The sequence below is a fragment of the Patella vulgata genome, chromosome 3 (genome assembly GCF_932274485.2).
Source record: "Patella vulgata chromosome 3, xgPatVulg1.2, whole genome shotgun sequence".
NCBI lineage: Eukaryota > Metazoa > Mollusca > Gastropoda > Patellidae > Patella > Patella vulgata.
The window spans coordinates 73,541,167-73,553,970 of record NC_065881.2 but is presented as its reverse complement, the minus strand read 5'-3'; the positions used below and the strand labels follow the sequence as shown (position 1 = coordinate 73,553,970).

General features: G+C 33.6%; 1 protein-coding gene across 1 annotated transcript in view; it reads right to left on the bottom strand.

Moving 5' to 3' along the window:
* Positions 1-10,290, bottom strand: part of LOC126816390 (nuclear hormone receptor HR96) — a 60,649-nt gene extending 50,359 nt beyond the window's left edge. The window contains exon 1 of the mRNA XM_050542864.1: positions 10,181-10,290. Within this exon, the coding sequence (XP_050398821.1) occupies positions 10,181-10,204 (24 nt within the window). The 5' untranslated portion in view covers positions 10,205-10,290. The remainder of the gene's footprint in view (positions 1-10,180) is intronic.
* Positions 10,291-12,804: the final 2,514 nt, after the last annotated feature.

Sequence of the window (12,804 nt, the reverse complement as noted above, 5' to 3'; positions counted from 1 at the left end):
ACTTTATTTCCTCTCTTTTTTGGAACGCATTACCCATACAGACTTTTTGATGAACCTTAAAGGGGCTAAATCGCTAATATTTGGAACCTAGAAATTGACACAAATTGGTCGCAACGCATATAATAATGTAATATGAATGTATATAAACTGATTTACATTCAATCTTTTCTGTTTTCACTGTAATTTCTAATCATTTATGTTCGGCGAAATACGCCAGAAGTCTCAATTGGATGGCCCTCTCTAGTGCCTGGTTATTTCAGTCTACACCGATAGTAGTTATTGCACATGCTCTCCAGATAAGAATATGGCGTCACCGTTTGACTTGACATGTGGAATATGCCTAGCCTTGTTTTTCAAGTCCCTTATTACAAATGACGCTGAAACGCATTATGGTGCACGATTCGTGTACCAATGAAAAATGTTTATTTTGTCTTAAATATTGGATATCAGAAGCCCATCTCTTCCCGGTAAGATCACAACATCAATGTTGATTTAAATTGACAAATAATTCGTGTTTTCAATGTTGATGATTTTGGATGATATTGAGTTCGAGACTTGGCTACTTTAATTAGTTTATGTACATCCATACCACATTATTATATCCATTTTTGTCAATTTCTAGGTCCCAAATATTAGCGATTTAGCCCCGTTATTGTAAGCTGTAAAAACCAAGCAGCCCCTCCCCCCTCTTTGCCTATTTCATATAGTATAGTTCAGGACACAAGATAATAACTTGCTTGGTTAGCTTTTCACAAACATTCAAATTTAATCAATCCATTTGTGCGAACAGGTGAACAAAGTTTACTTAACAGTGAGCGATTTTGTTTTTAACAGTTTCCCTATATTTATCATTTGTCTTCTGTATGGAGACAATACCAGAAATAGATTTTACTCTCTAATTGGTATTTAATACAACTGGCTATTCTGATCATGTAGTCATGTCGTACTGTTTGAGACAAGAAGTATTACAATCTATTTTTGGAATATATTGACCTTTTTTTCGACCTGAAAACGTGCAATGATTTAATAGAAGTGAATTATATTTCTAACTTCATGTGTGCACACTGTTTGGGTTTGTATATAACTGTCTAAAATAACTGACTTAAGCCCGTTGAAAATTGATAGTGGGGGTTAGAGGAGCTGTCAGGATAGTGAGTCAAAATGGGGTTTCGGGTAGGAAAATGTTTAAACTAAGGAAGCACATATTAAACCAGGACAAAAAAATTAACCTGATGCAGAAAACAGCCCTTTTTACCAACTACATCATAGAAGTTCCATATGGTAATTCAGATAAGATTGGTCAGAGAGTTATTTGATACCACCGATCATGTATCAATGTACATATAATTGACTACATTTGGTGAATGGGGGATTTAATTCACAGATTAAACCAGAATACAGATTTTAGATACAAATTAAACCTTCCTGATCCTACCAGCAAGCGTGGACATAAGGCAACTCTCACAGTCTTTGTAAAGTACAAACTTTCAAATAACATACAAGAAGTCTGGGAATACCAAACCTGTCACAGACTTTGTCAAGTACACATACATACATGTACATGTATACAAGCCTGGGCATAACAAACCTGTCACAGACTTTGTCAAGTATACATCATATAAAATAATACAAGCCTGGGCATAACAAACCTGTCACAGACTTTGTCAAGTACACATCACATAAAATAATGTATACACTGTATACAAGCCATGTAAGACACACTTTATCACATATACTGGCATAGCAAAATTATCACACACTTAATTACAAGTGTGATAATTATGTTTGACAAAGTCTCTGACATGTGTCATATCCAGGCTTTTCTACCGGGCGGTAACCCATCTTCTTCTGGGTTCCCCAAATAGAAAAAAATCTAGTACTGTAGCTTTACCACAACATTACTATAATCTTGGATCATAATGTCTATCATTGAATCAAGTAGTGTGGTTTTGAATCCCTGCTTGTATGTGATGAGGAGTAGGGTTGTCTGTCTAACTCCATGGGTTTTTCCAGGTCCTTCGGTTTCCTCGAACTGCTAAAGAACCCGATGTACAAGCAAATTATTGAAATAATAATTTAACTATGTGTTAGTCCAGAAATGACCTACTTTGTGTCAAGCGGATGTTAAACCTAACCTCATTTCTCTCTCTTTCTCTCCTTTGAAGTACTCATAGTATATTTCCTAAAACTTATTATGAACAAATGTGAAAAAGCAATACTACACATTAGCCCACAGATGAAACAATGGATGATGACTATACTGGGTCTGATCCAGTTTCGGTAGTTTTCCAAAGTCCCCGGTCCTGACCGGCATATACGGCCGACATGGAACTCATGCTATCTATACTCTATACCGATAATCGTGAGGTTTATTGCAAATGTTTGTGTTGTTAGTTGAACTGTGAGCATGACTATGTGGAATTACTGCAATATAAATGGACTTATTATTAACTGTCAGAATGCTAATTTCAACCTGTTCATCACAAATTTGTTTACTAAACTGATTTTTATTAATTAAGACAAACTGTCTTAAATTTTTAAAACATCAAACATGGATATATAAGTCGATCAAACTGTCAAAGTTTTAATTTTATGCACCACAATAAAACATATCTACTGTACCCTATTTTTCATGGTGAAAATCAATAATCTAGTCTGTGTGGTGGTAGTCATGACCTAATCTTAAAATGCACTTCGATGACTTCTACAATGTATATGGATGAAGGAAGGTAAAGTAATTAAAATTGCTTAACACTGCTCTGTTGGGGAACATTGTCTGGTTAATAGCATTCCCTTGCCAAAGTGAAGAGTAAAATTCAGTGTTCATTTTATCAAGTGAAATGAAAAAAATTAGGGTTTAACGTCCTACTGTTCTGTTCAGACGAATGACCATACAGTGTCCCTTGCAAGATCATCTGTCCAACACCACTGACAAGGGGGGAACCATGCCAGAAAATCCAGATGAACTTTCACGGTCAACACTGGGATTGAACACAGGATATCAAGGTTAGCGAGCTGTCTTACTTACTGAGCCAACGCGACACCCATTTTAACTAGTAGGTCCTGATATGTTTTCCATGCTGTCAAAAGACAGTTTTATTATTTCACGGTTTAGTGTATGTCAATAACGCCGAATATCCTGACAGATTACTGATGATATATTGGCCCATTATTAACCCTCAATCAACTTCAGAAACATTTTATTTCATACTTACGTTTATAAATTTGCATAGTTATTTGAAAGACGTAATCTTATATAAAAACAAACATGCATACATGTAAGAGATCTTTGTCATATGTACTGTTTATTTTGTTGTCACATCTTGATGATTTTTACCCCTGGGTGCTAGTATTTGTTCAGTTTAAATTTATCTTGTTGCATCAATATTACATTGTACCATACACATACACATGGATTAAGCAAGGGTTATAAAAATGGTGGGCGTGTTATAATATCACGACCATGACGTCATCCAACAATAAAGAGACTTGAATAGTGATCAGTCTATTCTCAATCTGATTAAAATACAGATCTCTATTTCGCTTTTTTTTATTTTTTATACTTTCCATTGCCTCTACTACATGTACATGAAGATATGACCAGTTTTAGTGGTAGATCACTTTTGACATCAGACATTTGATTGACCAGTTCCGTGCATCGCACACCAAGAACTTGCTGCAACAGACCGTTTCATCAGCTAATCCCTCACATTAATTCAAACTCAGGTTATTGTAACATTTCTTCCAGATCCTAGTGTTGTGAAGACAAGTAAAATGTAATTTTGAACTGTAAAAAAACAAAACGAATAGGATCTGTGTTTTAATCAGATAAACAGATTTTTAAAAAAAAAAAGAAGAAAATTTAAAGGTAATAAAAGGGTATCATTTACATAAGGGACAGCATAGATTGTTGGAATTTCACTTCATCATATCATTCTTAATACTTGACAGAATGTACACGTAACCATTTTTGGAATGATATTCCTACTACACATTAAACCTTTCCAACATTGTAGTTTTCCAGGGATTTCCATATGGTTTAAATCACGCTTAGGGACTTTTAAATAGGTAAATAGACTGTTTTGTCACATTTTGGTGGGGTTTTTTAAGAGACATTATGCAACATTTAGCGCTGGACTTTCTTGCTATAAATGGTCAAAACTGGATGATGAAAAATGAAAAGATGTCAGTCAATTTACATTATTCTTAGTGAAGATTGAACGGCTGGACAGATGCAATTAAACAGACCCCCCGTTTTATTTTGGCACAAATTAGGCCCCAAATTTTATACACCCGGCCCCAAATATTTACATGTATTACTTTTAATTGTAATAAGACTCTTAACGTATTGTCAGGCCTTTTATTGGGAGTCTGTGAGTGCATTTTTAGAATATTTTCTATTGGCTTGTCATATTAAAAGTGTTATATAACGCGCATATGACACAGACATTGTCTAATTTACTCAAAATCCTAGCCATTCAATAGTTGATTGTGGACTTTTTATCTGAATAAATGTCTAAATAAAAATTTATGTAACATTTGAAGCCAGAAAAAGCCTTGCAATAGACAAATTTAGCTCTCACATAAACCCACTCACATAATGATTCAATTTAATTTGATTAGGTCATTAAGGCAGTGTACATGTACTTTCATTTGTCTAAATAGGTACTTGGGATGAAATACATATTTCTTTGATGTTATATATTTTCTTTGATTTTGAGCTCATATTTAAAATACATGATACCCACATTACAATTTGTGTATGCAATTTAAAACAGCTGTAAATGAAACTACCGGCATGATATTTATCGCTAATAATAAATCAAAGATTGTGCAGAATGTTTGCAAGAATGGCATACATAAATCTAAAACAGGGTGACAGGGTATTGTCACAATCTAATATAGTTGTAACTCCCATTACATATTTGGTAACTCACATTACAAAGTACACATTATGTCATTCATTCCCTGCAGCTAAATGATGGTGAATTATATTTAAACATTATGGCATTAATTTGAAAAGTACTTTAACAATGTTATATCAACGAGTTTTGGGGCCATTTTTCATTTAAATAAGCACTGATCCGGTGATACATATGGACGAGCTATGAGTGGGGGTTGGGTGTAGCCAATTCCAAATCTGTTTTAATATTACTTTATATACAAATCAAATAGAAGGGTTAATAAATGTCTTAACCCTATCTCCTATATCTTATATTTCCTATCCTTTATAATCTCATCTCTCAACTAATTCTTTTTTTTTATCTGATCTCTTCTCCCATCTGATTTAACTTTTAAAAGTTTTTTTTTGAAAATAAACTAATTTACATACAGATGAAAGGGCAATTATTTTGCCAAATCAGATTAAAGATAAAATTAGGGATAATAAATATTGATGTAACAAATGAAATCAAAGAAGTTAAATTAATATATAAATTTCATTGGTTCAAGTTTCACAGCAAAATATAATTAATAGAATCAGTTAATTATAAGCTTTTAACCATAAATAAAGTAATCAAGTAAAAGTGTTTGACACTTGATTGGCACTGATCTGACTGTATTGTTAATTTTATAACTCTTGCTCAAGATGTCTCTTTATAAAATAAGCCTATTTGCATCCAGTCATTATAAGGTAGTCAAGAACATCCTTGCTTAGGGAATCACTTTATAAACTTCAGATCAAAATATTAACATATATATCAAAGTAATGATAGACAGGGCGATAATATTAATTTCAGCCATAGAGGTAAGAAATAAATTATGCATTCTTTAAATAAAATTTGAAAAAGAAAGTAATATTAATATCACTATTTGGTGGTACTAAACCAGTGATGAAATCAGTTTCTGTTTGTGTTTTTTTTCTATCTTTTTACTGTTTACCGTGCACAACAAAGTAGTACAGCTTTACGGTTGTGCCAATACTTTTGGATATATATAACAGTAATCATTTACACTAGGTACACACTGAAAACAATTCTTGCCCACTGGCATTTAAAAGTACAGGTAATCCATCTTAACCAAAACAGTTTTGGAATTTAAAGGTTCCCATGTATCTTTGTTGGCTGGGATTGGAATGGTTAATAAAGCCAGATTCCTACAAGTACCAGTATGTTTATTTGGGCACCAGAAATTTGCAGGAATGGAATCAAGATTTGGGAATTTTTGGCACTGGAAATGGTTGTAATCATCCTCTTCCAACAACCTGGTCAAACCATTATTATGGCTGTCTGGATATGTTGAATATATATGAACAAATGAACATAAGGAAGAATCATTTATCATTGGGAAGAAGTTATTGAAGAATTTTGATCTCAAATTAAAAAAACGTGTAAAAAAAAAATTGTTTCAGACGAAATTCAACGAAAAACAGATTCATAAAGAAATTTAAAAATCAGTAACCAAATCTTTGAACGTGATTACAATACAAAGCTAAATATGTTCGATGTCAAATAAGACAGCTGAACAATTTTCAATGCCTACGTCTGCAGTTACATGTACGTACCAATCAATACTCAACAAAAAATGTTATTAACATAGAGTTCTAGTCGGACAACTTTCCAAAACTATGATACAAGATTGGTGCCTGAGAAATTTGAGTTCTATATACATGTACATGCATAATACCCATGAATCATGACTTGAATGCAAATTTGCATGTGTAGCACAGTTGAACAAACAAATTGAATAATATCGACCTTTGTGGGACGCAACTCGGCTTTGCATCTTCATAATCGGAAGACATACAGACATTTACCTGACACACTGATTGCATTACCTAATGAAGCCAGATTATATACAGACAGGTGTAATAATACACTGACATTGTAATATGATATTATTATCATTTATTCTAAATTTCGTTTGGCATATCATTGCTAAATTTGTAGTAGCTTTAAAGGAGCTAAATCGCTAATATTTCGGACCAAGAAATTGACCCAAATGAGTTGCAACACATACATGTATAATAATGTAATCTGATTGTATATAAAGTGATTTACATTTAATTGTTTCCGTTTTGACTCTAATTTCAAATCAGTTATGTCCAGCGAAATATGGCATGAGTCTCAACCAAATAGCAATTTCTAGCGTCTGGTTATTTCAGTCTATTGCACATGCTTTCCAGATAAGATATGGTGTCACCGTTTGACATGAGTTGTGGAATATGTCTAGCCTCGTTCTTTTTGGTCACTTGTTGCAAATGACGCTGAAACGCACCATGGAACACGATTCGTGTACCAATGGTAAAATGTTTATTTTGTTTTAAATATTGGGTATCAAAAGCCTACCTTTTCCTGGTAAGATCACAAAACAATGTTGATTTAAATTGACAAAAAATTCGTATTTTCAACGTGTAAGTCTTTGGATGATATTGATTTTAATTTTATACAGTGCAAAGTTTTGATTGAAACTGGCCAATCCAATATTGAATTCTACTTTGGGTTTTTACTTTCAAATAATATCTATAACATTAAGTTACACCCTTTAATATTCATATAATTATTCTTCCTGCTGTTCGTACTGTACTCACAATCCGAGCAGAGGTAAACATCTAAGCTACATAATTACATGGGTAGTAATACAATCAGTGCACTGAACATTCATTTTGTTTTACTCCAAGCACTGAATTCTCAACAGATATCATCATTACACTGAATTCTCAAATATATTAAGCAAAGTGAAAATCATTAAAACTTTGACATACATGCTTATGAAATATAAAGAGGCCATCACTTCTGGGGGCCATACTAACCAGAAGGTCCCGGGTTCAATCCCAGTGTTGGACAAGATAGTTCCTTTCAGTGTTTCAGTATGGTTACCCCTTGTGAGTTGTGCAGGACAGAGGGACTGGCATGGTGCAGTTTCTACATGGTCGGATGGCATATAAAACCAAGCAATCGTGTTGTCTGACCAAATTCCTCAAGGTACCACATGCATGAAGTAAAGTAATAACGTATAGGCCTACCCATGTTAAACCCAATCCTATTTTTGATATTACACTTACCATGGCATTACCAGAATATAAGTTAAGGTTTGCTCCTTGATTTCCATTATATACGGACGTGTTTATTAAAATGTCATTACCTGTAATGTTTACACTCAGAACCAATAGGGTATCGGATTTACTTGATAACGAAAAATTTTCTCTCCTAAAGAAGATGGGGTGCCCAGCTATATAACCTTATATCTACTGTTTGGATCGTAAGTAATTTTATACATCACAGTTCAGTCATATTTCACTTTTATATTATACATTAAGAATCATTCATATTGAACATAATGTAAACATTTAAGTGATATTGTTGATTTTTTTATCTCACTTTTGATTCCAAGCTACATTTGTACTTTGATATGATTTGTAGTATATTTGTGTATATTTACCTGTTATGTGTATACTTACATCTTACATATTTAAATTATATACTGTACATGTATAAATTGATTCGCTACCTTGTTTAAAATTGTAAAGATTATAACAATATGTATAATGTATGGAAAAGGCTTCTCTAAGTTTTTGAAACTTGTGCCTAATCCTTTCATATGTGTCAATAAAATATGTTTAAATTAATAAAACATGTATGGGTTTAAACTTTTTTCAATATGATATGATTTACTGAACAATTGGGGAATAAAATAAAACGGTCAATATCTATGATCAATGCGTTTTGTTTCGTTGAATATGTTATGTCTATAGAAAAAGTCACTGTGGTGATGTAGGCTGACTTGTGTTCCACTGTCAAAACTGTACACCAAAATGTAAACTCGTACCAGCAAGTATGTTGATTTCCATTTAATCTTTGCAAACAAATAATTTAAGATTAGAGAGAGAGAGAGAGAAATGGGGTTTAACGTCCACTCGACACAAACTAGGTCATTTCGGGACTAACATATGGTTCAATTTTATTTTCATAATTTGCTTGCACGTAGGGGTCTTTAGCAGTGGGAGGAAACCGGAGGACCCGGAGAAAACCCACGAGGTTGGACAGGCGTCCCTACTCCTTGTCACATACAACCGGGGGATCGAAACCACACCAGTTGACTCAATGACAGACTTTAGGATACAGCGCGCACATGCTAACCATTCTGCCATCCAACCCCACAAATTTAAGATTAAGATTTGCAATTAAAATACATGATGTCTTATGACCTTATGTATTTTTTTTGCTTTCTGACTGGTAATTAAACTGAAGGAGATACAGGTCAAGCAATATCTGTCTGTAACCCTGAACACAGCCCTTATTATATATGTTCCAATACTACAGTAGGTAGAGTATGCTGCACGTTGACCATATTCCTTTAGCAATGGCCCAAGAAATCCCTCTCTGGCCATTGCTGGATTGGCTTCTGATACATGTAGGCCTACTTGAGCTTTTGAGGTACAATGTAGTGTGTCTATTCTTCCCGTCAATCATATCTATCCGAAGTACAGCAACATGACAGCCATTCGTTTAATCTGGGGTCTTCCCTAAAACTTTGGAGAGTGATTTAAGGTATCAAAAATGGTGAAAGTATTGTACGTCTCCAAACAGTAAATATTGTTTATATTGTATTCGTTTTGATAGCGTTGTTTGTCACGCAATTAGTTTTTCTGCTATATTTTGCTATGCACTGGTTAATTGGGCGTAATAAAATCGTGAATCATGACGTAATGTTATGTAAATAATAAAATATATTTGTCTAATTTGGAACTCTGTTTAAAGCGTAATGCTGTTGTTACGCAGTTAGCTATTGGTTGTTAATCGGACTATTGACCAGTCATAATTTGGAACAGAAATTTGCATCCATTACAGCAGTGTTAAGTGGGATTAGGTATAATCAAACCAAACACTGAATGGGAGGAGTATGCACTTTGACTGTCACCTACATATTATGTTAGTAATAGTATAGTAGTTTACTACTGCTGACAACTAGCCTATAGCTACCTACCCCTACTCAACAACTTTTAGGTTTAATCAATGAGACAGTTATTCGAGATATTACAATACATTATACAACAATGTTGACGTGTGAATTTACACTTTATACACTTACAGCCTATTATTTACAAAAAAGAAAATCGAATAATTGGCCAAGATAAGATAAATTCGGCAAGTATTATCATTTCTCTGCGGTCGCTACTTATTTTAAGACATTGACTCCATGCTATTGCTCAAATTAACAGCTATGGTCTTAAATAACTTACCATTAACTGTAAATCGTCTGACATTTTCCTCTACGCTTTATTCTTGTACACGAATTCAAGCATACTTAACTTATCCAAGGGACATTGACATACGGGGTGAAGGTTACAAAAGGGAAACAACTCTCAAATATTGGAAGAGAACTCGTGTCCAAGTGAGTGGGACCACTCAGTCTTAATCTTTTTTCCGCTGGAATGTATGGAGAGTCTTCTACTCGTCTTTTTTTGATAAATCAAAAAATATCAACGCATGTCGATAAAGTAGAAAGAACGAGGCAAACGAGGCTTGGTCGAGTTTTTTTTACGTTATCGACGAATGTTGATATTTTTTGACATCAAAAAAGACGAGTAGGAGATTTTATTTATCACCCAATCCTTTCTTACATGCACAAATAAATAAATATAATTCTTTACTATAGATACATCATTTTTTGACAGAAATTCAACCATTGCAAAGTCCTTTATATTGAAACAGTGTTTCCATCAAAGTCAATTAAAGGAGCTAAGTCTCTAACTCAATATTATCCAAAATCTTCAACATTGAAAACACGATTTATTTGTCAAATTAAATCAAAATTCATGTTGTGATCTTACCGGAAAAAGATGGGCTTTTGATATCCAATATTTAAGACAAAATAAACATTTTACCATTGGTACACGAATCGTGTACCATAATGCGCTTCAGCCCCAGATGTATCAAGAGACTCGAGGGACGAGGCTAGACACATTGCGCCAAATCAAACAGCGTATGTAGACTGGAATAACCAGATGCTAGAAATTTACACTCGCTTGAGACTGCTGGCTTATTTCGCCAAACATAACTGATTTGAAATTGGAGTATAAACGGAAACCATTGAATGTAAATCAGTTAATATACATTCATATTACAGTATTATAAGCGTTGCGACCCACTTTTGTCAATTTCTAGGTACCAAATGTTAGCGATTTAGCTCCTTTAAGTAGAAATAGTTCCTTCTTACTAAAAAGAAAGTTACTTTTAATAAATAATGAATTGTTTTCTGAAAATAAAAAAGTAGTTCCTTTTTAATTGACCAATCAAATTCATAAATCTTTTAAGGAGATATCGCAGCCTAGATTATGAAATTTGTCACACAAGCGAATCTACTGTAGAATGTGTTATTGGGTGATAAAATATAATCTCCATCTATTTCAAAATCTCGGAAAATATAAAACACTTTTCAAACCGATAACCGCGTTCTTTCTGAGAGCAACTGATCGAGAAAAATTGTGGGTTTTAAATTTTGCATTTTACACCCCACGGTGCGGCAGCCTAGTTAAAAGTAAAGTACTGAAATAAGGAAAAAAAATACTTTATTCAATGTGTTGAATTTAAATCCGCCAACGCTTTAAAAAGATAAGTTTATTTGAGATTAGATCATTATTGAGTAATGGAGCAGACTTCCAGTGAAAAACATACTGATCAGTAAATATTATTACTAATTATATATAGGCCTATTATGTCAACTTTATTCTACGAATAAGATATTCTCTTTGTGGTTTGGCAAACAGTTTTGCTTCATCCTCTGATATACAATGTTACATACAAATTTAGATGAAATCAATAGGAAAAAACAGCTATTATTCAGTTTATAAACAATCATGTGGACGATACCAAACGCGACATGAAGTTCATTAAGCCCGAAACACACTACGTCGTTTTACGTTTTATTGGCAAACCGTCAAATATAATAGTAATAAAACAGAATATCGACAATTTATTTGTGTTCGCGACGTCTAGCTTATATTAAAAGACACGATAACGGGAGGTGACAGGTCACTTTCGGTAAAGACCCCAAAGAGGAAAACGGAAAACCGCTAGTGTGCAGCAGGCTTTATTTTAAATAGCACCAGTACACTTGCACTGGCGTATAGGATTAAAAAAATAATATAGGTCGTAGCATGTAGCTATCAGTTAATGAATCAGATCATGTTGTATTGACAAAAGCCTCTGGGCGATGTACACACATAAATATTTTTTTCAGTAGAAATTTACCATTTTGATCGAGTAAGATAAGGTAAGATTTAATTGTATCACAACGCCCATTTCAGGTCGTATATACAATTCATATACATTGTACATGGCATATTATATAACATAAAACAAATAGTAATATTTTTTTCAGTAGAAATTTACCATTTTGATCGAGTAAGATAAGGTAAGATTTAATTGTATCACAACGCCCATTTCAGGTCGTATATACAATTCATATACATTGTACATGGCATATTATAGAACATAAAACAAATAGTAATATATATACACACACACACGCGCCTGTACTTTAGCTAATGCTTTTCAGGCAAATATACAATGGTAAAAAGATAACAAGATAGTGATAACACAATAATGATTATGACGTCATAGCGTATAACTCAGACTACAATGATACATACAATATAACACTTTACAATGTTGCATTTAACTCTGGCCGATATTTTTCAATAAAATATGATTCTTTGGCCTCTAGTAAATCGTTGTTATTGCTATTGAATTTATCTAACGGGAAAACTCTCGTCCACCACAAATAGACCGGAGGCTCAGCGCGGGGGGGGGGGGGGGGGTCCATCAAATGGGCACAAAACCAGACCCAACTTTTCTAGAGTAA